At 39.6% G+C, this 27,232-nt stretch overlaps 1 protein-coding gene across 6 annotated transcripts in view; it reads right to left on the bottom strand.

Annotated features, from left to right (window-relative positions):
- Positions 1-5,185: 5,185 nt before the first annotated feature.
- The window catches only part of LOC102045848 (integrator complex subunit 6-like), a 41,851-nt gene continuing 19,804 nt past the window's right edge, over positions 5,186-27,232 (bottom strand). The window contains exons 4-19 of one of the 6 annotated variants that reach the window (XR_008735204.1): positions 27,014-27,103; positions 26,523-26,706; positions 25,542-25,670; positions 23,375-23,538; positions 22,112-22,264; positions 20,376-20,508; positions 14,408-14,502; positions 13,551-13,661; positions 11,654-11,869; positions 11,046-11,169; positions 10,331-10,473; positions 9,737-9,968; positions 8,576-8,968; positions 6,620-6,713; positions 5,823-6,200; positions 5,186-5,460 (exon numbers count right to left, since the gene is read on the bottom strand). Coding sequence is in view for 4 of the 6 variants with exons in the window: in XM_055727235.1 (XP_055583210.1) it covers positions 6,101-6,200; positions 6,620-6,713; positions 8,576-8,968; positions 9,737-9,968; positions 10,331-10,473; positions 11,046-11,169; positions 11,654-11,869; positions 13,551-13,661; positions 14,408-14,502; positions 20,376-20,508; positions 22,112-22,264; positions 23,375-23,538; positions 25,542-25,670; positions 26,523-26,706; positions 27,014-27,103 (2,361 nt within the window). In the remaining 2 variants the exon portion in view is untranslated. Of the gene's footprint in view, positions 6,201-6,619; positions 6,714-8,575; positions 8,969-9,736; positions 9,969-10,330; positions 10,474-11,045; positions 11,170-11,653; positions 11,870-13,550; positions 13,662-14,407; positions 14,503-20,099; positions 20,181-20,375; positions 20,509-22,111; positions 22,265-23,374; positions 23,539-25,541; positions 25,671-26,522; positions 26,707-27,013; positions 27,104-27,232 lie in introns of those variants that run through there. The other 5 variants (XR_008735203.1, XM_055727235.1, XM_055727236.1 and 2 more) reach the window with 5 other exon arrangements.

The raw sequence follows: 27,232 nt of genomic DNA, 5'->3' as shown, positions 1-27,232 counted from the left end.
TCTTTAAAGGCGCTCTCTCTCAGAGGACTGCCACAAGACTTTTAATTAGCAGCCCTAAAAGTACTTGAGATAGTTTGTGTCTCTTCCAAAATAACCAACTGCAGATGAATTGGAACAACCTTATTTTTGAATTCTGCAAGCAACTGGGATCCAGGCTGCTCTCAGATCAGTCACTTCAACAACATAATCAAACTTAAATGTGCCAGCTGTGCATGAAGGATTTTAACACACTGCACAGACTGGAAAATAGCTTGAAGAACCAATGTTATTTTTCCATGGCTGGGATGTCACTACTGAGCAGCTGCATTATCATCATCTGCAATCAGCAAAATGCCTTTTTTTTTTTTAATCACTTTTTAGTCTTGGCAAGGAGGGCTCGCTTTTATTTCTGTCCTACTTACGAAAGCACCCTTGAATCCTGAGGCACCCACTACCAAGAGACCAGGCAGCTACTACAGCAGCGTACACCGACCACAACACCTTCAGCCGCCTGCACTCCAACCCCAGTTTACACAAAGAGGTTTCTAAGCTTTACAAGTTGTGCCCAGACAGTAACTGCTCACACTCCTACCATCACCTCAAGAAACAGTATCTACGTTTCCACAAATCCAGCAAAAAAATCCAGCTCCAGTTACCACGAGGCAGTTGCCTGTTGTCACATATCCCAGACCTGGGATGGCTCCAGAGCAGAGTCCCTCCCCAGGGAAAACCTGAGCGCAGCCCAGCACCTTTCTCTGCAAGGGCCAATTCTGCACAAGCAGCAGGTCACAGCTACAAGATGAAGCAGGAGGGGAAACCTTCCAACTCCATCCTTCACAAACAGCTGAACCTCTCTTTGACATATTCTACATATTAACTGCTTACAAATAAAATTTAACATTAAATATGCACGCACTTTGGAGATGACAGACAAAAAAAAAAAAAAACCCAAACTGACCACACAGAGTTTTTGCCCTGGGAAGTACCAAAATGCTTGATAAACCTCTCCTCCCATTTCACCATCCTGCAAGGCTGCGTTTTACAAATAGGTACACACCATGAAAATGCTCCACAAATAGCTGCTCAGCAGTGGCGAGCAGAGCACTCGATTACAGCAAATTGCTAGAGGTGCCCGATATTTTAAGGGACATTATGCAAGACTGCTTGCACTAGAGGAGCAACAGTGATTGAGATGACAGCAAGCACATACAGACGCCAAGGATCCAGCTACTTCCACTGCTGTTGGAGCTGATCCAGGACTAGGAAACGGCCGTGAAATTCCCATTGCGGATGTGAAGATGAAACTTCCCCAAGCTCTCAAAAAAACCAAATAAATCTCCAGCAAAAATCTGATCAGAGGTTTCCATTCCACTGCCTTTTCCAGGCCAAACTATTCTTTTAAGACCTCACCATAAATTAAGAGCTTCAGCCTAAGCTCAAAATCTTAATATGCAGCTGCTTTGGTAGTTCCCAACTCATGGTAAAGGTTCATTTTGTTTTCTTTACGTGGTCCCAACCTTTCCTGGCAAACCCACATGGCTGCCAACTCAGGGAAGGCACATGCAGCTATGTTCTTCCACTCCATATGAAAATGCTTTCTGGCGAGTTTAGCACAAGGCTGTACCAACAGTTTAACTTCTTCCTTGACACCTTCTTCTTCTGAACTCTGAGTAACCAGCTGCTAAGTTACCAGGTTGGCACTACCAGCCCGGGGAAGCATCTCATACACTTTTAAAACAAAGGCTCTAAAGTGGAACAGATGGAAGCTGAACCGGCTTTTCACAGCACACAAGCAGCAGCTGCTTTTCGCACAGACTATCCACAGCCCCTACCTGTGTTCCCTGCACAATGGACAACAGCATTCCCACAAAATTCCAGGCCGTTTTAGCCACTGCCTAGAGACAGGTGCACACACTGTCAGTGCTGAATGAAAGAAGAAAAGCACCAATGCTAAAGCCAAGCCAACAGTCTACTTGCAAGGGTGAAAACAACATGCCAGGTTGCAGTCAAACTGGAATGAGGAACATCTGACAAGTCCAGCCTTCCCTTCCCGAAATGATCACAAGATCCAGATTTAGAAGTACAGTTTAACAATTCCTGTAGGCCACAAGATTCTTGCTAAATCCCAAGGCATTGTTCTTCTCCAGTTTCTTCCCTTTCCACTTAAGACAGACTTCAACTTGTTTTTGCAAACCTGAAAGCAGCAGCTTCTTTTAAATCCAATGACTAACATCCTTCCTTCGGATCTCTGCCAAACCTCATTTCTGCCAGATTTGAGGTGTCTTGGCCTTGTTTTCAGCTTAACTAAGTCGCATATTCTTCAAGACAAGCGTTCTAGAGTCCATTTGCTAAATGTGTGATGTTGCCATGTTGCTGGTATGAAACACTTTTTAGCTTTATAGGCTTTTTTAATAGTTTGTTTCTGTTGGCCAATGCATTTCCATTTTTTTTTCCATCAGAAGTTTCTCAGTAGATATTAAAGAACTGAACAAATGGAAACAAACTTAATACCCTACATTGCTGCCATTTCAGCCAGCCACTTTAGAGGCTGAACCTGGAGAAAACTACAAGAAAAACAGGAAAAGAAAAAGAAAAAGGGGGGGGCGGGGGGGGGGGGGAAGGAAAAAACAAGGAAAAAAAGAAAAAAGGTCTGGGGCTTTTTTTGTTGGGTTTTTTGTTGTTGGTTTTTTTTTTTTTTTTACGGTTTCCTGTAAAGGCAGATACACAACTGCTTGACCACTGCAAAGTCAAGCATAGCACAGGAACAGCCTCTGCAGCTTTTATTTTGGAAAGTGACAGTTGCTTTCTGACGCCGATTAGAGCTGGGCAAGAATACACTTGCCCATCGTAAACGCACTGCACACACAAACTGGGAACAGCAGCACCTAACAGGCATCTGCCATCAGTGACTGGATTGGGAGGTGCATGGCTACGGGTTCATTTTAAGAGGAAAACTCCTTGATGTCTACAAGGGGAAAAAACACAGGTAACGAGCAATGAGGACACCTAGTTAAAAAAAGCAGAACACAGAGCTATCCAGACTCCACAGTACCACACAACCCTTCTACCCACAGCAGCAAGGTAAGCGCTTAACGATTTGGAGTGTTAAGACAATGTTCCTTACGGGGATCACAGCACGCTGGACTTTTCCCCCCACTTTCTAAGATCCCAGTTGAACATCCATTATTTCAACCTTAGATAAGGGCTCAAAAATCTAGGTTTGAGCAAAGCACATACAGCTTTTCCAGACTCCATCCACACATACACGTATTTGCAGACCTGTGCCGTCTCCGGAGCCCTTGCTGAGGAACACTGCTGTTGCGCAGAGGCTCCGTCACACAGACCAGACACGCTCTCAGTTACACAGCTGTTGCTTGTGGGGTCATGGTCTCTACCCAGAAAAGGCAAGCCTTGACACTCCCGTAACCTCTCCTGGCTGTCCCGGTCGCACGTCCAAGTGTGCTATTCAAAGCTTGCAGCTGTGTTCGTTCAACGCACATTTCACCCACATCCAGCACGGCCGCTTGTCTTACAACAAGTTACCTCCATTAAGAGTCTCATTAACACAGTCATGGAGCATTTACTGTTTCCTACGCAAGCGATGTTCATTTTGTGGTCGATTCGGGACACACTTTGGCGCTCTTGGATGAATTACTGCTGCTCCTTTTTCTTCACCTCTTCACTGACACAACCTGTGAGGACGGCACATCTTCCTTCCTTCTTATGAAGACTCATGTCCAGTTCACTATAAAGTTTCTTTCCCTCCGGTATTTTGATCCAGTTTCAATTTATTCAGATAAAATAATGGTGGGGTAAGGGAAAAATTCTCACTGCTTGTAGTCAAATGGACTATTTTGATAGCTTCTGAAGTACAAGATTCCAAACAAGTGAATGAAAGTCACCAGCTTCCTGCAGCAAATTTGGCAGCCAACTGCATCACGTCGAAGAGCAGGTTTACATACTAACAAGGTCACTAGTTAAGAGCTCAGCCCCTGCTCAGACACACTATGATCAAGTGACTGTCTCTGGCATCAGGAAAGAAAATTAAATAGCCATTAACTATATTGAAGAAAGCTGTCTCCTCTTACCACCTACTATTTCAAAAATAGCGTATTACATGCAACTTGATCCACGCAACCGGGCCATTTTAAAATGAGATATGCACAGTATATCTAACCCTCCGTAAATAAATTCCCTTGAAGAGTCCAACATTAGCCATGGGAGGTCTATCATGGCAACATACAGCTTCCAGACAACGATTCTGAAGGAGTGAATCCCCCTTTGTATCACTCCAAGCTATTTCTGTTTTTTTAAAAAAATGTTTGGCTGTACAGAAGAATAAAATCTACTTCTAAGAGAAGAATTAGGGTACATTTATAGCAATGCCTTTCCCTATATCACTTCATTCATACAACAGTGTGACAGAGATTTGCTGTTGCTGGATTTTGTTTTCTTCTTAAATTTCACTAGCAGAATTCCAATGGTCAAACTGCATCTTTCCAGAAGGCCACTGCTTCAGAGAGGATGGAAAAGATGTCTCACAGGCTGGCTAATACTAAAAATACCACTAAGAACAGAGAAGTACAGGCTCACCAGCTAAAATCTGTTTCCCTGCCTCTCATGTGCTGGCTAGTCAACTGGAATCTCTAGGATATCTGCAGTAGGAGGTAAAGAGCTAGTCAACATGAGCACAACTTCAACCTGTCTTCAAAAGAAAGCTGTTAGAGGATGAGAGGATATTACGTGTGAACAACTGAAAATACACAATTATCCAAAGAGCTGCTTTACGACTGGCACATTATTGCTACTGCTTTAAAGGAAAAAAAAATAATTACATGCAGGTGCTTCAGTCTTCTTTGTATGTTTTGCGATCTATAAGATTACCTTTGGACAAAACAGCAAGAGGAACGGAGGAGAGGATACTAGCTCAGGTAACCAAGGGTTTGGTAAATTGGAACTTAGTGCCTTTAATACTGAGTAAAAATGTGCACCCCACGCAGGCTAAGCGGAGTGATGGGGCAGGTGCTCCAGGGCACGAACACATTCTGCAACTATCACCACAAGCTGTGTTTCAGGGTATGCAAAATCAGGTTCAGCTGCAGTACAGCTGCACTACTCACTGGTTTTACAAAAATATTAGCAGTCTGTTGGTAACAGTAATTGGAGGAACTCAGTGCTGCCCGCTACAGACTCCTCAGATTAGCACTTATTAAAAATTAATAAAATGGTTTATTTTATATATACATATGTTCCAAAAAAATTATACAGTTAAAATATCAAATTAGTGATCTGGTAACAATACTGTTCAAAATAATCTCTTTTGTATGAACATTAAAATACACGTTTTTAAAAGCGTTTCCTTTTAGTGCTTCCAAAGCACAGCGTGTGCCAAGGCCACCTGAAGAATCTCCGTCCTCCTCACAGGATGAAAGAGAACTGAAGTCGGGGACCTGGGAAGCCTCAGGTGCACTTTCATAATGTCTGCAGACAAAACAGAAGAGAGTCTGAGGTAGATTGTTTAGTGACCATCGGGTGGTAACAGTCACAGGGCTGTCTTTAGCTTTCATTAACACAATAGCAGTTTCTTTACTCTCAATCTACACTGAATCTCAAGTTTAAAGGCATGGCTAGCAGTTCTTGGGAACAGGACCCTTGTCTCTGTGGTGGCAACATGCAATTTTACCAGTGCAGGTGTTTCTGGGAGGGTTTTTTTGGGGAACACACGGGCTCTCTCCACGATGCAGACAGTGTGTGCATTTGACAGTGCCCCATTTTAGTGCAACCTGCTGCCTATAGCACGTAAATGTCTAATGACAGCGTTCAAATGAGTAAATTCTCATCACCTGCAGGAGGGGCAGCAATAGTTATTTTCTTCAGCCTGTTGAGCAAATAGCACCCTCCACAGGAAAAAAGCCACACCTTTCATAGCAAATCCTTAAGGTTATAGCCCAGCTTCTGCCGATAGAGGTTCTTAAAGTTAAAGCTCCACTGCTTCTTCTCAGACTGCGACAGTAAAATCACTTGGCTGCCAAGATGGTGAGGGCAGCAGCTACATCCTCTTCCACTCTTCTGCGGCACAGCAAACTCATTCCTGGTCCATATTCGTCTGGCTGGTATATTATTATCTACTGTTGACATGATTAACTCTGTTGGGTAGGCTGTTGAACTCTAGTTCCTCTAGTATTCTCTCTAAGTGTTGTATTAAGACCCGTTTTTTAAACCTACAGAAGAGAGGGAGAGCAATTTAATTTTTTTCTTCAAAAAATACAGTTGAATAACTCAAGACTATTCAGCCATGACAAATCATATTACCAAAGGCTCTCTGTTTCCAGTATGAAAGAGCTTGCTTTATTTCTGGCATTAGAATGACCAGAAAATTTAGTTTAATACAACCACCCTTCCCCAGCCCACCCAGATTTTGGATTGGTCTTCAGTAACAACCCACCTCTCTATTTCACGTTTAAACTTTAAGTGAAGACAGTTTACGAAAAATATAATGGTAGCTTGACCACTAGAACAACTATAGGAACTGAAGTATGGTCAAAAAGAAAATATTGTCAGTGCAGAAGTTCATGATTTACTACCATGACCTAAATTAACATTTAATTTACGACTCGGAATAATTTGTATCTACACAAACCTTGCTGCTTCCTTGATAGCAAATTCAATGAAATATTTCTGAATTGCCATAGGTCCTTGTACTTCCTCAAGAAGAGAGAAAATCTTTTCATAATCTAAAAAAAAAAAAGATAAAAATCCAACCATACATTAGAAATAAATCTTGTAAATGCATCTGCAATAAAACTTAACAGCCAAACGAAAAAACAAAGCCCTGTTTCATGCATCTGTGTATGGTAATACATGCAAGGCAAGAAAAAAAGCCCACGTTAGCTTTATGCACAGAAAGCAGGTGATGCCAATAATTTGAAGTGATACTGATGATCTGGTGTTCAAACATGGCACCGAAGAATTAGGTTCTCTTTAAGAGCAGCAGCTACAAACATCTGTCCTCAGAAAATGCAGGCTAGGTAGAACTTCGTATCTCCCTGACCACAGTGTCATCAGTTAATATGCACATATGGCCAACCAAGCCCTCTTTTAACCTTGAGCTGTCATTTCTTAAAGCACAGGTTAGGATTAGTTCTCTCAGAATAATTATCAATGCTTGGTGTGAGCACAGTTAATATGGTACACAGGAAATACATCCACAGCAAAAGAATGAAATGGGCACATTAAATTAGAAACAAATTAAAATATAGCACTGGTTCAGTATTTTCCAAAGTTGAACCCAGTATGAAGGTATTATGGTGCTGCGACTAAGAGCCTGCTCAGAGTGATGCAGCAGGTACAGAGAGGATATACGGTCAGAAATGTGAATATATGTGTATATTTAACCCACTACTATTTAGCTTCTTTTTTTGATGACCACTTGAACTCTGCAGTAAGGCAGGTAACTCATTCTGAACATTGTACTATTTTACTCTACATCATCTTTTACTAGACATGAATTTGATATAAGATTAGATGAGGCCACTTTGTAAAACAGTAAGAAAAGACATACCCAAACAGGAAGTTTTAAAACATCTTAAAAATGAAATACAGATGCAACATAAAAATGGCTTCACTTCTCAGTAGCCTCATTCTGCCACAGTGACTATATGCCTCAACAAAATATGGAGTTTTGGCAAAGCAATGCAAGATCAGAGTTAACAAAAGAATTAAGAACAGTCCATTATACTAATTACTGGCACTTGACAATGTATTAGAAAAATATTCAGTAGTTTAATTTGTAGAAATAATTCAGACAAACTACATAAGGGACTTAAGAAAAAACCAGACAGATTATGCCTATGGCAAAACCTACAGCATCTACCTTAGTTGGAGTTTCAGATTACTGTTTTGGTTTTGATCCTGTATCGAATTATAGGCAAAACATGTAACAAAAGCTGAGGAGGCAAGTTGCTTTCCTCACAACGTTTTAGATTTTCAGGGGTTATCAAACTTTACAGGAAAAGAAAAAAAATAAATTAATTTTCAGTCTTCAGTTCGTAAGAGTTTGCGAAGTGTTCCATCAGTAATTACACTGTCTCACAAAATAAAAAAAAAGTATCACTTCACTATTATCTGTCAAGATTCCCTTTCAAACATATTACAAGCCGCACCCTTGCAGCTACATATGCCTTTGCCCTCCAAAGGAAGTACTGACAGGCACGGAGCAACCTACACACGCGTATGCAAAGTGCGGTGTAGCATAAGGCAGTCTATCTAGTCTCATTAGATCATCAGTAACAAAACCAGAACCTCTAAAAGGTGCTTTCACAGGGTACTATTTGTACCATCTAAACTACCTTCAAGGGCAAACAAGGTCACTTGGCACTCAACTTCCCAAGTACTGCTGCCTAAACTTCAACTCACCTGCCCAGCATGCAAGAACTTTCCTCCTTTTTTGTCCCTCCATTGCTCATACGCAATCAGAAATTACTCAGAATCTGAAGTTGTATGTATACTGAGAATACCTCCTTATTTCAAGAGTCTTCTCTCTAGCACCATGTGTAATATATTAATTAAAAAAAAAAAACCCAAACCCACAACTTACTTCTTCCAGGTTTGCGAACCTCTTTCATCACTTTAATTTTGATATCAGCATTGTTTCCCTCCAACATCATAGGTGTTATTTTAAATGAATTTGGCACAGATTCGGAAGTAGACTCCATTGCCCGTTTTTGGTCATCTCCAGTCACACTGTAATTTAGAGGCCCTCGAACAAGCGCGTTGGTACCAGGTTTATGATCCAACCCATCTTCGCTTAAACAATTGAATTCAACAGGTAGAGAGTCTAAGTCATTGGGTAACATTTCATCCTCTCCCACAGCAGCTGGAACCGAAGCAGCCATTTGCACAGGTAAGCCATCCATTTCCTTTTCCAGTGACTGGCAATTTTCTGCTTTCTTCTCTCCATTGCCATCTTGGACAACACTGTTATTGGTATCTACAAATTAAAAATATGTATCTTATAGTGCGTAACTGCAGTATCAAAAAACCAGGAGGAAACAGTTCTGTATCCTTTCTTGTTTGAAGTACTGTGTAGTGGTATCACAGTGCTGAAGAACTCTCCAATACTTCTATTCAACCTTTGACACAACCAAAGGAATACTTCTCTTTGGGCTGTTACCATCTTTTATCACTATTATGAAGTCACCATTTTCTGTATTCCTATTGCAACGTTATGACTTCTGGCATACTATATGCTTTCCCTCCTTCCTTCCCCCAAGTCCAGCTAACAGATTTTTCCTCCGACTCCATCTGCTGCAATAGGTGGGTAAGAAAATCTGTATTTGTGGGAAATTAAAACCTAACCATATTTCAACTTTCCTTCTCCAGCACAGAGTACACAGATGAGAACTAAAAGCTGATCTGAAACCCTTGCTACCTCCAAACTGTTTTAGCAATAGGTTCAGTATTGTTTTCTTAAAAAAACGGTACATAAAAATTATTTTTTTATTCCAGACCATTAGCTATAGCAGCAGTCTTTTTATCTAGGCCAACAAAAGAAACTCAGTTCTTGTAACACTAAAGCATACATACACACTGATATACCCTTTTGAACCAACTCAGAAAGCACACAGAGGCACGGGGCGGGGGGGGGGGGGGGGGGAGGGGGTGTTTTGCGTTTGGTTTGGGTTTTGTTTGTGTTTTTTTAAAACACAGATATTCCCACTTGTGACCATGCAAGCGGCTGTACTACAACTCAATATACCTTTATTTGCTGGGATGCCTTTGAGGTTCAGATAAGATGGGGATCCAGAAGCAGAGGGTGGCCCTTTCCCACCTACATGATTTGTTACGACAGGTGGTGACTGTGGCCGTCTCAACAGTGGTGACATGCTACGCCTTCTCTTTAGTGACGCTGGAGTATTGGGCTCTCCAGGACGCTTAATCTTATTCTGAGGCCCAGCAACAAATTCATCTGCTTCGTCTATCATCATACCCTAAAAAAAAAAAACCACACACACAAAACCACAACATTTTAAAACAGTACAAAATAGAAACTGTTCTATCAATTAATTGATGGAGTAAGTCCCTCTGTGATAAAATCCAGGTAACTTTCAAAACACTTTACAGCTCTCAGAACAGAGATATCTAATGTACACTGTAACCAGAGACAGACCAGTGCCACTGCAATCAGTGTAATTCTTTACATGTTTCTCTTGGACCACGTGAAAGATGCACATGATAGAAGAGCTACCCAGGGTTAGCAACAAATGCAATTGTGGGAGAGTAAAATCTACTCAGCAATTATTTCAAGCCATGTTAAATATAAAGATACAGCAGATAGTGTGGCTCCTCATACCTTCTTATCCTGTTTAAATGGATTGCCAAATGTATGAAGTCTTTTTGGTTGATCTGGGTCAATCTCCCGAAGGGGTGAAGGCATCATTTTCAGGTATTCCTGATAATTTCCCATTTGAGCAACAGGAACACTATGAAGGCAGTCTACAACAGAACAAGAAGCTTAATTTAGTCTACCTTAAAAGTAAGACAATATAGACTTCACACACTTCAACTGCAAGTGTCAGCATTTAAGAACTAGAAATTACTATTTCTTTTCACTATGGAGGAAGAGATGAAGACTACAATTTTGAAAATAAAGCTGGCATGAGTTGAACTTAATTGGCAGAAGAATGAAAAATAAACAAGTTTGATTTCTATGCTAACAACTGCATCTTAGACCACCAGCACCTAACAAGGGTAAAATGCCATAAGCCCCTCTCTCCTTTAAGCCACCATTGCTACAAAAAATATGTCTACTGAACCCTAGCATATGGGAAAGCTCTGCCATGAAACTTATTTTTAAAATTCAAAGCAAGCACATCATCCCACATGACAGAAGGCAAGAATTTCCTTCTATCCCCTTTGGAGTCCAGAAAAGGACGCTGACTGACTCAACAAATGATGCAACGTCCACTTGTGCTCCCACACTCAGGATAGAAAACACTACTTCAGGGAATAAAAAACTAATAGCTGTACTCTAACCAAATGGTTAACGAAGAACAGTGGCTACTTACCTTCATCCTGCCCCAAGATAAGCCTGTGTGTTTTCAGAAGATTGGCTCTCATTCTAGTTAGCTGGTCTAGAAGACTGCGACGAGGAATATCATATGCATTTCTGAATGCCTGTGGCTTCAAATCCTAGTTTTATAACAAAATGGGTAACATTCAGTTAACCTATCAGTCCTCATGCAGAGGAATTCCTCTATGAACTGTAATAACGTTAAGTATTAAAAAAATTATTCTGAAGTAACTTCTGAGTTTCATAACTGGATACAGCAGACTCAATGACTGTCTTTTCAACAAGGCCTTATTCAGCATTAGGGCTTTCAGCTCCATTAACAATAAACATGTTAATTCCTCAATGAACACTAGTTGTCTTTTGCAGAGACTGCCACTTAAAACACAGTAATCTTTGTTTACTACCACGGGATTTTCAAACAGTGTCCCCAAAATCAAGTGCAAAAAATTGCATTTACTCTTCTCACTATTTATGTCTGTGCTACACTCTTCACAATTCAGTGAAAGTGTTTACTTCCTTCTTCTACACCAAGTCCATAAAAGTTACCCATTCAAAACAGATGAGATTAACTGCTTAATCATGCAAGATCACTATGCTGTTTACCTTGTTTAAAAGTCCTATGTGGAAGCCAGCAAATTCTTTAACATTCATTTCCGCCAGTCTCAGTGGAGATTCCCCAGTGATCCCTTGCAGCAGTTGCTTAAAATCCCTACTGTGTACCAAGGAGAGGCCACTGGAGTGATTTTTCACTTTTATTCCAATTTCTTGTGGAACTTTCTTACCCACTGAACCTATTATCCGTTCCGACTCTATTTTTGTCTAAAATGGAATCACACCATCAGTTAAAGAATCAGCAGGCATTGCACATTTCCAGTATAACACCCATAGTACACTAGCAGAATAAAACTATAAATTTAGTTCCCAACTTCTCAATCGGGAGAACTACCTACCCAGGGATATATTGGATTTACACAGACTAGATCTCAAGTAGAAAGAAATCCTAATGTGCTAGCATATGGGAAAAATATTTAGCCAGTGTATCTAAATTTATATGCCAGTAGGAGGTCTGTGAATATCCCTGATTTTGCTGCAAGTCTGTGACTTACTTTTATGTCCCTGAAGAAATATGTTTGAAGGGAAAGGGGAGGGGAGGGGGGCAGGAAGGTGGGATGCCTTAGGTTACTGTAAAGTCGCATCTTAAACAGCATTGTTCAGATATAGTAACATAATTTCAGACTTCATTTTTGTAACAACCTACAAACTACAGTTTGTACTGTATGCAACATAAGGGAGAAAAGTTTTTAAGAGAAATAAAATTTGTTTCACCAGCAATTTTCTAAAAACATATTACTTCTTCAATTAGCACAAATTTCTTATTATAGTTACAGATAATTTTACTGTATTAAGCTTTTACTGTATTCAAAGTAAGATTTTTACCCACTTGCAATACCTCCAAAAAACCCCAACCAACCAAAACCCCAAAACCCACAGTGATTGCAACCCACTTCCCAGATCTCATTCTCTGCCGAGTTTGCTTCATTGCTTGTGGGAAACTGATTTTAAGACAGGAGGAGCACAGCAGAATTCTGGAATTGCTTGTCCCTATACAGGAGCTTATAATGCATCCAACACATTTAAACTGTTTCAAGTGCCAAGAATGTCCGTGAAAACAACATAGCCGTCTCAAGCCATTCCAACTCCATATTGCAGATAAATAATATGAATTTTCGTATCATTAAGTTACCAAAATATCACAGGAAGTTGTATGTCTAATAGATGCTCAGTAATTCAGAAGCTTTTGGAATGTATTTTGTGCATTCTTTAAGGTGCAGGATTTTTTTCTTTCTGATTTTAAAGGCTGCACTGCTTCCCCACCGACTTCTACACATTAAACTACTCTTTTAAGAATGATTCGTGCTAAGCAGGCATGGCTTTCAGAGACAGTTGCACATGAAATGGCATTCTTGACAAAGAGAAAAAGATACGTAGGACTATTTCCCACCAGGTCACACTTAACACACAGAATGAATTTGACCTGAAGGAAATAGGAAGCTCAAATATAAAGCTTGAGCTATGATTTTATTCCCCGTGGACAAGAACGTATGCCTTTTTTTTGGAACATACACATTGCCAAGGCACACATGGAAATAAACATGAGACTGAGAGCAAGCCTCTGACTTCAGCTGTGAAAAACAATGGCAAGAGCAGTCATGAATCCAATCAGTGATAATCTTTGGAGTTTAATGGTCTAGCAGATAGTTAAAATATAGCCAAAAAGGTCTCCTTCGCACTCCTCTCCACCACTTACAGAAGGCACAACCACTGGCTACAGAACCACTCCGGATTCATCCATATCTGTGGTGGAAATTCTCACCAATCTTCAATTAATATACGCTGTACACCCATATGAACTCCCACAGGGATTAACTGCTTTATAATAAGATTACCACAAACTAAATAATCAACGCACTTCTAATTGCAAAGGTTTTATCAATACTACCTGTTGGCTGAGTTTTTTAAGGTAAGAGATAACACTGTAACTAAGTCCACAATCTAAATTATCTGATATCAGATTTGGAGCTCCCATCATCCTTAGGGCTTTCTTTAATGGCTATAAGGAAAACAAAATACACAATAGTAAGAGAATAAGTCTTTAAAAAAAAAATTTATAAGATCAATTACAGGAAGCTAAGGCACATAGATTAGTGCTCTAGCTTTTCCACTTTTGGCCACTAAAATTCAAGTCTATTCAGATAACATGTGACATGAGTTTGGTAGTCTAACTAGCTCGCAATGGACGTTATGCCACATCACCAAGACACCACACAGCGTGGTGCCGCTGGCAATTTCCACTCAAAGGCTTCAGTACCAGAATAGCCGGGATGATGCAAGTCCATATTGAGGTGCATTGTCCAAGCTACATGTAAAAGGTGACACAGTGCCTCCCCCCACCCTTTATTTGGCCCAGCCAGTTCTCTTAGTATCAGCTTCCCAAATTCTAGCACTACACCCTCATTAACAAACAAATCTGCGTTTTCCTTATCAAAGTTACAAAAATGCCAAATTGGGTTTCTCTGAACAATCTGAAGTACTTTAGATCAAAGCTTATATAACATTTAATGTACAGAGAACACATTTAATATCTTAATATAGTTACTGTTACTCAACATTACTAGAAATTTATTATTTCTTAGAAACATTTGACCTGATGTACATACCTCTGCAAAGCAAAACGTTTACTACCTAAAATGTCATGCTAATTATGTAAACAAAATTTACTAGTAAGAGGTATGATGCACAGGACTCTGGTCACACCAGCCATTATACCCAGCAGGATGAAATGAGAAAGGAACATACCAGTAAGTAGTAAGGAGGCATTGTTTTTAAGTAGTTGTCAAAAGCTTGTCGCCACTTCAAATTTGGCTTAAGTTTGTGAACCTTAAACAAGTCATCTGCAACAAGGAAAACAACAAAAGAAGGTTTCATTTATATAGTCCCAAACCATTAGCACAATCCAAAACTGAACGTGCCAGGTTTCCCCCCTTTTTCTTTTCTCCCTCCACCCATCTCCCCAAGGGGACCTTCCCCATAAAAACTGTTCTTAACCTTAGGTTTGAAGGATTGTGAATCCCCAGTCCTAGCTGCAGTAGACAGTCCAGAACAAGTCCTCATTATAAGCAAACTTACAAGGTACACCAGACTTAAATTGCAACTACTTGCAACACAGAAGGTGCAACAGATCCACCTGTTAAAGCGTTTCACCTCCCTTGCCTCTCTCTGGCATCATCAGGGACTCCCTGTACCTGATAAAACCAAACGCCACCCATTTGCTTCAATTTCCGTATTCAGCCCAGCTTTCTTTTGTTCAACCTGTATGATGAATTCTGGTCTCCAGTAAAAAAAAAAAATTCTTGGGCATCAAAGGGAAAGAAAAAAAAAAAAAAAAGCAAAACCCCATAAACATCAGAACAGGGAGTCCTTCTAGTCAGCTTTGCTGGATTCTGCAGGCGGCAGCAGCAGCTGCCCTCGAGCAAACGGGTGTACCTCCAGCCACACTGCCTGCCTCCTGCCAGAGCAGCAAACTCTCCCACGGACACAGATAAGAGACAGTGATTAGCTACAAAAACAGCTGCCCTTTAAGAGAGGGGCAACCAGACAGATTATTTCCTTTGGATACCACTTTAGAAATACCTTGCTTGCACTAGAGGTGTGCATATGGTCATTTAGGGATCACCGAGTTGAAGCATGTGCCTATTTGTCACGCATGCTATAAACTGCAACAGTGACCTCTGAACATCAAAAACAAACACAGTATCCTGCAATTTATCATTCAAAATTGCAAATTATAAACTGAAATAAAGCTTCTCCTTAGTAGGGCTGTAATATGCTGGCAAAGTGAGGCTAATGGAAGGATATGCAGGACTGGAGAAAGGGATGTCCAAAAATTAACTGCAGAGAGCTGTAGGAGACAGAGATGCACAGAAGAGGGTGTGCGAAAGACAGATGCAGCAAGGAAATTGTTTTCTCCAGACTGAGCTTTCAGGAAGATATATTTGGAGAAGAAAATTTGACTTGCATGGTATTCTGCACAAACCGAACAGATGTTAAGATACAATTTTCCAAGTTCTCAGTCAAACCACACTCAATTACAGGTATTTTCCAATCTAAATGAATTCTGTATCACATATAAAAAGCACACTACAGATGCTACTTGTTCTCTTTCCTGGCCTGAAGGAAGTGGGGTGGAGTTGGAAAGGACAAGTTAGAACTCCATTTAAAATCTCAATATACCATATGCTTAGCACTATTATCCAGAAGAACCTGTGATGATATCATGACATATGGCAAATACAAAATTACATCCACTCTTATCCTATAGGCCTATTAGCTTTTGGCAGCAAAATGGAAGTTAAAACTATATCCCTCTCCCAAAATAAGTAAAAAAAGATTCAAAATGTAAAATGTTCAGTACTATAGTACACCCTAATATTTTATAGTCTGCAAGTTGGTTACAAGTACGCCTTGAACCTTAAACCTCTTATCAGCACTTTATTATTGTCTCACTTCCTGCACCGTGAAGGCTGGACCAGTATATAATGCCTGCAGTTCAACTGCACAACTACTCTTAAATAGCACAGATGCTCATAATGCTCAGCCAGCTATGATTCTTAATCCACAGCATAGCCGTATCCGAGACATCAAATGCAAAAGCACCTCCCTGATCTTCGCTATCCAAGTTCTCAAATCTAAGCAGAGCTTCAGCAAAGATTTGTCTATTTAAAATGAGAGCATCCCCAGAGCACGAACTCACCCTCTAAAAGGAAGGCAGTCACGGTGGTAAAACACAGCCACAAGTTTCAAAGAGAACATCATCATCAACATCTTACCTTGCCTCTACCAGGAGAGTTTGAGACATACACTGTCAGCAGATTGCAACACAGGCACTTGAAATGTACTTTCCACTGTGCCCTGGGCTGCACATAATCATTTATATAAATAAGCAAACAATCAGTAACCCAGTTAACTATGTCTTTCATATATTAAATCCCAGATTTTTGTAGATAAAATCCGAAAGTGTTGTAAAATCCTTTTGTAGGTTAGTTTGAATTCCATCTATTAACTTTCAGGTACTACTCTCTGTATAGTCCATTTAATGCAGAATTCCTTTCACTTCTAAACTCAGAGGGATCTAAAAGCACTGGATAATTGGGAAAGGGCCACAGCTGCAGCAGTTCAAGAGATCAGGTAAAACTACAGACAGACCAGTCAATTTAAAACTGTGTGGTGAAAGTCTTTATCCACTTCAGATTAATGTGCGAAACCACCACATTGTGACAAACAGGATACCCATACACATCTTTAATACCCAGAACTACACAAAAGGGGGCTTGATGAACTTTCAAGCTCAGTGAACAGTAAAAAAACCCACCAAGAAATAAGAGCATGAGAGAATGGTCAGCAGGTAGTTTCAGTAGTTCAGCTGGAGCCTAATTACAAGAACAGTTCATGTGACAACAGACTAGTTGAGTGACAGCTTGCACCATGTTAACTCCCAAGTAAAACTTATTTTTTTAATCACCACCCACATCAAATTCCACCTGAGCAAGTACACCACTATTCCTTATTGACTCCTATAGTTCTCTGAGCTTTTTTATACCTCTTCACTAACAGATACACTCTTTTGTTTTAAGCAGTAGAGACATGATTTTACGTTCATGGAAAACAGTATCCTTCCCTGCAAACAATCTAGCCAAAAATAAGGCACTACAATGTGAAATAGTACCCACCATTAAAAAAGGTATTATGGCACACTTTTTCAATTGATTCAAAACATTTGGCTCTCCCTCCCCGTACCACAGCATGCTGTGTTCACATTTGTGAGAAAGACAGCCCTTCGTCTCCAAAACACAAAATCATTACTTGCAGGTTCTCTCGGAGAGCCTGTAAAAGCATCAAAGGAAACCATCCACACTGCAGTCCTTCACAGGCAGACATTTTCTAAATGCTCGTCCTTCTGCATATTTAGACCCACAGAGAAAGGGTATCAACCACCTTCTCGTGGTGTTTTCATCACTCGCTACTGCTTCTGCTGACAATCCCAGGGAATAATCACTCTGACAACCCAGCAGTGCCTGTCCTCCCATTAACGCAGCTACAATCAGCCAAAGAAACATCTGAGGCAAGGCAGGAGCATTTAGAAGTACACCTCATCTTTGCTAAGCTCACTCTCAAACCCTTCATTCAACTTCTACTTTATAAACTTGGCTGTACAATTGCTTTTAAACAGAACGATATCTGAACGATCACAGCTTTGCTATGATCAGTTAAAGGCAACAATCCATCCAGAGGGAATTTCTGCAATCTGTGGGCCAAACGTACTCAGCAAAGTACGTCAGCATCTGCCTGTGAAAGCCTTGGTCTTCAGAAGTCTGCCTCACACTGAACAAAACAAAAAAATACAAGAACTGCACCCCACCTCCTCAGTTCTCAGAGCAAACCACCACCCCAAGCCACTCATATGGCCTCTCTAGCTGTTCCCATGAAAGCAAAAAGGAGCTTCTCAGCTGCAACAGCACATCCCACATGGTCTGTCTTACCTCTGTAAAAGAGCTAGAGACCAGAATTTTTGTCAAGACAGTCAGATTACCATGGCGCATGGGTCAGGTCAACACACAGACCGTGCAGCTTCGCTGTTTTACAAAGTCTCATTTAATTAGCTCCTTCCCTTTCAAAGCTTCAGACTCTAAAAGCAGACCCATTAAGATACAAGCTAGGAAAAGCTACAGCATTCCCAAATCCACTCTTGCTGAAGCAGAGATATAAAATCACCAGATCTGAAGGATGTGGTACAATTTACCTCTTTCAGTCGCAGACCACTACATCTTGTTTCAGTTTGCTCAAGTATCATCTGCAAGCTTACTCACGCATACCTATTTTACTCGTCCTTTAGGGCTCTTACATAATTTTCCAAAAACAGAAATAAAACTTCCCCTGCTCAAAATGCAGAAGGAAAACGAAAATGCAAGAAAAAAATATTCTTAAGCATCTTACTAGCTGTTTTGTAAGGTTGAACACATATAAGCCACTTGATAAGACAGTGCAAATAATACCGTTGTGAAGCGGTTTCGGCTTGGTCTGAAAGAGCCACTAGAAGGAACAGAGAGAGATTATCCATGTACTATCCCAAGACAAGTCCCAATCCTCCAACACAATGTTCTACCAGTAAGGTAGTAGCCACCAGAACCACACTGATGCAGCAGTATGGGTGGCAGTGGCCGAATAGAGCAGGCTTCTCCTGGGCTTGGAATTTCTCACATCCTTTTTAATCCAGGTGAGAGTCATCAAAGACTGGTTTATCACCTTTGTTGTTTTCTGCACTGCTAAGTAGAAAAGGGGCCAGATCTGCTTTTGTGTTTTATGTATATTCTGTAGAATTCAATTCCACCGTGCCTTAGACACCAAGGATAAACAAAGTCCTGGAACAAGATCTGAATGTAACACTTTGTGTATGTGTTTGTGTTAACTATACGGAACGCACAGTATTTGCATCCTAAAGAAAGCACCCCCTTTATAACTCAAGCAACATTGAAGCTCTGCATTTTCCTTTAAGCCTTCAGGAATTTAAGATGGGAGACACCAGGTGACTGAGCTGCAGAATAGCACTACACATACTGAAAAATGCCTTTCTCCAAAGAGTAGGAAGAGCTTTACACCCCTGCAAAAAAGGCAGGGGGAAGACAAGAGCTGCGAGGGAAGACACAGCAGAACTGCAAATGTCAACATCAAAGTGAATAGGGAAATTCATTTAGTATCAGTGATGGCTTTTCAGCTAGCAGATCTGCTGCAGTAATTCAGTAGCCACAAACTTGCAGAAACGCTGATTTAGTCTAGAAGTATCCTACTTGCACCCTGTGGGACCGTTATTAGGCTACACGGGTAACTATATAAGACACATGCAAATTATCAGCAAGCACAAATTTCTTTTTTTTGTTATGACCAGCATTATGAAAAAGCATTCCTGAACTGTGTTGTGGGGCTTCTTTTTTCTAGAAATGAATGGAAAAATCTGTGTAAGACAGTCAGAGTCAATGTTAATTCTCTTGATCTCCACTGTTACTCTGTATCACTAAACACACCCACAAAAACCAGAACAAGACAAAGCCTTACAGCATCTGCAACTAAAAGGGTTAGTAGCACCCAGGAAATTCTTCTTTCTGCCATTACCTTTATACCGGAACCCTAATAACCACAATAATTGTGGCAGTTATTCACACACAGCACCTTTTCATACCGTCTTTCCTGTAGAAAGTAATTTCATTATGGGGGTGAAAAAAACACTGGTCCTTTGGGCAGGGAAGAAATGTAGACTGTTTCACTGCTTAACTCCTCCTTACTGCTCTAAACTGCATCAGGGAATTCCCTCTTCCCAACACCCATGACAAACACTGCATCTGATCTTCCAGTAAAAAATTAGCTGCTACAAGAGCAACTGCAAAACCTGGATACACCACACCCTAAATGAGGGAAAAGAATGGAGGTTGAAGCTTACTCCAGGTTAAGGAAGAGGCTACGTGTCTAGGAGGTGAACAGCATCAAACATGCACTGGAAGCAGGTAGCTCTCCTCCTCTGCTGGAGAGAAAAAAAGGGAGAGGGGGTATGAAAATCCTCTCCTCCCAAATTATGTTAAAGAGTTTGCAACATTCTCTACTCTCTGATCTCCATTATTTTATAATGTCTCAAACTAAGGCAGAACACCAATCATTATTGTTTTGCTTTTACTTTGACGTAGCTGCACTGGCAGTCCAATGTAAATTTATTACCTACCTAACAACGGAAGTAAAACAGGGTAGTTGTAAGGCATCACAAAGAGGTTTACACAGGTTAAAGTAGTGCTTGCTTTTAAATACCCAAACGGATGGCCAAGTTCGCTGTATTTTCCACTGCTACTCACAAATACCTGACAAAGAATAAGAGATATCACTGTATTAGAAGAACATTAAGAATATTAAGCATAGGGCATTTAAAAATTAAAATCCATCTGAATCCAACTGCATTTAAGATGGCAAATTGTCAAGAACAGCCAAGCTTGAGGTTGCACACATCAGGATGAGTATGCACCTACATCTCCCAGTCACAAAACTGAGACTTGCAACATTTAGTGTACCCCCAGTCAGTGTGGAAATTCTCTTCGCAGTACCATCTTTAGTGCTTTAGTGAAACTACCTTGAAGTGATGCTCTAAAAAGTTTTTGAAATTATTTAAAATAGGTTAGGGGACATCTGTTGAAGGTATGTTAAGAAACAATCTATTTGAAATTACTCTTCCAACATAAAATAGCCGACTAAAATTTAAAACACTGATAAGAGAAATATAAAATTTTAAAGTTAAGCAATTAAGCAAAACAAAAAAAAAATTCAACAAACATATTTTAATTATGCCAAGCACCAACACTCTTAAAATTGTCTTTTTTAAAAATATGTAATACATATATATGGGGGTATTAGCCTTGAAAAGCAATACAGACAAACAACTATTTCAACAGGATAAAGACGGTATGTATTCTTATTGAGACAGTCAAAATAACCCACATCTAACCAAAAACAGCTCTCAAAAAAGAAGTAAACCTCGAAGTAAAAAGGAAGTGGGTTTCCTCTATTTTTTCAGGGCATAAGAAACAGGGTTTGTTACACAGTTTCTATCAGAGTGAGCCTATTTCTCTAGTTTTTAAGGGTCTGCTATGTAGCTGGGAGAAGAAAAGCAGTTTTTGAGAAACAGCAGTCATTTTACTAACAGGCAAATAATGTATCTATGAATGTTTAAAGGACATTTCTGAAATTTTATTAAAAGTAACTTCCATTTTTCTTCTGAATCTGCACATTATATTTTCAGTTAAGTTGTAGTGTTTATTAGGAAAACAGAAACATGAAAAAGACATCTCCAAACTCATCTTTCCAGCTAAACTGTCACACTAAGTGAACGCCTGGTGTACATATTAAGCTATTCTTTACAAAAACACCACTGAGAAGGGAATTAAAAGCCTTATTTTACAGGGGATGCAGAAACAAGTCACTTAAAAAACTGACAAAAGGAGCATGTGACAAAGGAATTCAGCAACAGAACTTTGACCTCTTCAAGGCCAATCTAGTCAACAAGATCAACAGCTTCCATTCAATTCCCATTAGCAGCTTCAACCATCTAGTGGAAATTATTTGCAGCTGTTGATTAGGTAGCATAATGGAAACTAGTGCTAGGTTTTCCCTGTAAGCAAATGGAAGCCTACAGAGGATTTCAATTTAGCCAAAAATGGAACCTGAGGGACACATTTCTTAGCAAAATGAGATGGACCTAGAAACAGAATTAAATGAGATTACCAAGCCTGTAGAGGAAACACTTATTCTGACTCCTGATAATTCTATTAGAAAGGAGGTAACTGAAACCTTGACATGTTTCTTATCATCAACTGCAGAGTCTGCAACCAGACCCCAATTTTCCAGGCTTATGAAGACTGAAGTACCTTAAGATACCCATTACATTTCTAGAATCAAATAAAGGGCAAATACCTGCCAGCAGGTATGCGGAGACTTTCGTTCCAAGATGTACTGTGTTAAAGGTGAAGGCTCAAGCTCATACTTGTCGAAAGGAAGCTTGTCTATTACCATTGGCTCACAATCTACACAGGAGAACCTCACAACAGGGTGAGCTGTGCGTGGAGGCTAAAAGGAAGGGGGGAAAGCATATCAATTGTCTCATATTTATGGTAAACAAATCAATTCTCTTAAAAAGATTCATAAGCAGAAATTCTACCATCCTATGGGCTTAAACTCTCCATTTCCACAATTTTATTTAGAAAACATAACGAGCTTCCACAATAGAATACAGAATAACCAATATTTTTCTCCAACTTAAAAAAAAACCAAACCACAAACCCAAACCAAAAAGCCACACACTGATACACACATTCTTCCCACCAAGAGAAAAACATGGTTAATATTCAACTCTTTATCGTGGTATTTAAAAGCCTCCATGTCAATCAACCTATAACACAGGCAGGTTTAAAGAAAACTCCAACTCTGCTTCCCAGCTTGATGTTCAGAATTACAGATGTGAAACTGCACTCCACAAAAGATCTCCCCAGATATTCCCTGCAAGTCTGATTTTTTTTTTTACTCTTCAGTCGAGGGGTGGGGGTAGGGGGGAATGGATAAACAGTACCTTGAGCATTTGCAAAGTACAGAAACAGAACATGCCTAGCAAGGCAGAGATGTTTAGAAAGGCTAGTAAGGCATGCCAAATGTACGAGTATTTCAGTACGAAAAGGAGAAACGAATGCTGTTTTCTCCCCGCTTTCTGAAGGGGGTAGCCCTTCTCTTTCAGTTTTAATTCTTCCTGCTATTGAAGGAAGAGTCCACATATGAAGTTAATACTAAGCAGAGAAAACATGGTTGATCTTCTGTCAAAACCAAATACTCCTTTTTCTATACAAATGCATTTTATAAAGCTTTGATTAAAATTTAATAGGCTATGATTTGTCATGTGAAGTAATTTATAGTTATGTTTTATGATCTTTTAAAACCATTTACCAAACTAACTAACCACATACATGGAAGAAAACCTTCCAGATGAGAAGAAAAAATTGAAAAAACACAGCATACAGTATCAACATTAGATTATACCATTTTGTGTTAAAAACAGTTTTAACTACCCTTTTAAAGCAAAGTCAGATCATATTAGTAAACGCAGAAAGTAAAAAAACTAATGTAGTATTCGTTTTCAGTCTGTTTAATTAGGTGTAGCATCCTTTTTTCAGTTCTTATTTTACTTACCAGTGTTGGTGAATTCTGATCAGGCCAAAAAGATTCTGGGATTGGCCAGTGCCCAACAGGAACACCCGTTTTAGGGTTAGGCCGTACATAAATGAGTTTATGACAACTATGCCACGGTTGAGAAGCAAATGAATTGATGGGCCTGGATGAATCAACAAGTCCATCTAAAATTTAAACAAAGCAAAATAACAACAAAAAGGAAAAAAAAAAAGCTACATGCATGCATTTGTCTCCTAGCAAAATTTCTGTATTAGCAACTAATAAGGTGTTTCATTACAATTGTTTCAAAGACATACAGATCTTTACATCAGTGGCTGAAAAAAACTATACATCCAAGTGTAGAACAGCGTCATCTGAGAAACAATGCTAACATTTGCCCGTATCTATCCTTCTGCTCCTGTGGCACAGACATGAGATAATTAGTGCAGCAAGGTATACTCACGTATTATAGAAAACGCTATTTACTTAAGCTTAGTACTTTGACATAGATCTAATAGGCGACAGCAAGCCTATCGGGTTTAGTTCTGCTGCACCTGTGGAGACTGGTCACGTGCATTTACAGTCTTTCTACATCAGATGCAAAGCTCACGGACTGATGCTGCCATTAGTGGAAACAAAGTGGAGAAAAGTTTCATGGAGAAGTCAGATGCATCTTGCAGGAGCAGCTTTTGTCACATTTTTGATCAGGAAGAATTCAAATATCACTTAAAAACCACCACCTACTGGAACCAACCAGCATTTTCTCCCAGCCCACTGCAGCACAGACTCCCCACTGACAAAGAATTTTGTAGTACAGATTCTGACCAGTAGTTTCCAAAGATTGCTCTTCAGAGCAAACATCACAGCAGAGATCACCTATTTAAACAATCTTCATTTTGAAAAGATTTTATATTACTGTTTTTCCTTGCTTTAGGCAACTGGTCAATAATACTGTGGAAAACACCTTTCTGTTACGCATCAGTTTGGTTTCTCTGCATTATATCCACAATGATTTTTATAGCTTTGGTAAAGCCCATCGTATTTCTCTCTATTTTAGGACTTTCTCAATTACCGTAAAGATGGAAAGTCTCTCAGTGTTTTTATAGATGCACTTCCACAGTGCATCACCACTTAAATGTGACAAAAATAAATAAAATAAAAGAAACAACAAATGTCACCAATCATTTTGCCACACAGGAGTGCATTTAGGCCAACAGAGACACACGAATTTGCTGAGGTGCTGTCGTGCACCATGTTATAGGAAAGCCTTCCAATAAAACAACACTTAAATAAGCAAAAGGAGAAAAAATATATACAAGTAAGAAAAAGGTGATTCAAAAATGGAAGTGGGAATAAAGCTGGCTATGCTAGGATGGTCAGGGGGTCCTAAAAGCCATTATGTTTCTGACATTCCAGGAACATCTTCATTTCCTAAATATGAACTGGTCAGCTCCCTCTCCTTCCTTTCAAGCATGATGTCTGCAAATCATAAAAACTGCTCCACATTAAGAGTGCATTTTCCTTTTCCCTGTTATGCACTTTACTTACAGCTAGCATAATAATTCCTTGTTCTTTCCACGCAGTTTTTCACTTGTGGCTAACATTCAATTGAAGTTTACTGTGTTGTGATCAATTAGCAGAATGAAAGCATACAGAAAATTAAGCATTGAGATTACTTTAGAGTTGTTTAAGCATTTAAATACACTGGTCCTGGATTTAATTATTTTAAAACCAAGTTTTGACAATACCGTAATTCAAACTTTACTGCCTCCTGCAAACATTCACTTTCCTCAGCCCCACCCCCGAAGAGAGGTAGGAAGAGTGACAGGTGAGCTAGCAAGCAGGTAGATCATCCATACAAGTATGTGCAAACTTATGACACCATTTAACTTATCAAGGATCAAACTAACACTTTTAAAAATATAACGAAGATGAGACTAAACATAAACAAACAACACAGAACTACTCAAAAGCTATGAACAGCACATCCATTATGATGTGGGGTATTTAGATACCAGAACACTACCACTGAAGCATTTCTTATTAGAATGTATTAAGCATCTGATGCATCCTGTACACTACAGTGAGAAGCTGGTAGGAAGGACACTGAAGACACTTAAGGACATTTGCATGCATACAAAACATTTCTTCTTGAACACCAGGGGGAAAGAAAACCCAGTTACTATACCTTCTCCAATAGGAGCTGGATCTGGTCCTGACTTTTCAAAGTTAATAACAACTCCACTTTGGACTTTTTGAACTAGAGATTCTAAACATTGATTCAACATTCTTTGTGTCCGAACACAGTAAGAACGACCTATGCAAGAGATAAATTACACAGGGAAAATACAAAAGCAAGTTTTGAGTAATCTTAATAAAGGAAGATGTTTTATTACGTAAGTCACACTGCCAAGGCTTTCAGTTTTATCCAAAATAATAGCAATAAACTTTGTGTAAGTTTTATATAAAAGGCAACATACTTCTCAAATGCAATATAACCAAGAAAAAAAAAACACAAACCTGCTGAGCTTTCATTCATTAATAAAAGGCGCCATTAAGGCTAAATCAGGTTGGTTCAAGGCCAACTCTATAAAGGTACTTAAGAACATCCAATTTCACCAAGTCTATGTCATATATCTGATTTTGTCTACCCAAACCTTACCAACTCCTATACATGCCCAAACTTCCCCCTGCCAAGCAACATTTTTTCTCAAGCACCAATTAAAAAAAAAACAAAACCAACTGATCAACACATCAAGGAACAGGCTCCAGAATTAGTTCTTTTAAAATGAAATTCAGCCTATTAGCCCTGTAGCAGAATTAACATCTCAGTAATACTTGTCCCAGTCAGTTCAACATTTAAATAAAAAAATCTTGTGACTGAGCAAAGCCAGCCACTGGAAGGACAATCTAAGAGATTTTCCAGTCCCTCCTACTGGTGCATTAATAAAATGCTCTCACATTTATAAGCTCTGAAACAGAAATACTGTTTTATTTTAAAGTTATCTTGTGATGTTGGAAACCAAGCTCAAAAAGCACCACACAGATTCACATGGACACTGAGCAATTCAGATGGAGAAAACAGGCATAGGTGAATTTGAATCAAAGGAAAAGAAACATTTTAAGGCAAATGCCAAATATTAACCAAAACAAAGGAACACCCAGTTACCTCCTGTAACTTCACACATCTGTGTGATGGCAGATTCATCAGTAGGCACACTCCCAAGCTGCTCTGGTTCAGCAGATGCAGCTCCTGGCAAACGCAGCACTAGAGCAAACAGCCTTTGATCCCAACGAAATGGTTCTTTGGTTAGTTCACTTCCAGGCAAAGGAGAATTCAAGGGAAGATGAAGCTGATAAAAGAAGATTTAAGAATATTTTCAAGTATTTGCAAACTATGTAAAAACGTAATACCCAAATTCATTCATTCCTCTGTAAAGGACCCAATTTCTCTCCTATCCACTACTTTATCTGAAGTCTGGAAACCCACATGGGCTATGAATTTAAGCACTGGGTAATGACAGCATAGCTAGTTTCTGTTCTCCATAAAACAGGCTGATGAAGCAGAAGTACAATTAGCAGGAAAAAACAATTAATATTCATCTCAGCATAGCACCAACTTGCAAGATCATAACTTGAAAGAATGTAATGCAAGTTTACCTCCTCTTGAACTCCAGCCGTATTTGTCAGTTTGTTTCCGTCTGTGATGGTAATCAAAATAGATGGCTCCAAAAAGAATGGATTCCTTCCCTAGAGACAAAAAGCACAGGAATGCTAAGAGTAACTTTAATGCTCCGCTATAGACTTGTATTTTTGTCATTATAAAATAAATAGTAATATGAACAATCTTTCAAAATAACCCTGGAATTTTCTTTTCAT

This window comes from Falco cherrug, chromosome 15 (assembly GCF_023634085.1).
Source record: "Falco cherrug isolate bFalChe1 chromosome 15, bFalChe1.pri, whole genome shotgun sequence".
NCBI classification, from domain to species: domain Eukaryota; kingdom Metazoa; phylum Chordata; class Aves; order Falconiformes; family Falconidae; genus Falco; species Falco cherrug.
The sequence above is the reverse complement of the archived record's forward strand: the minus strand, read 5'-3'. Positions and strand labels throughout refer to the sequence as shown.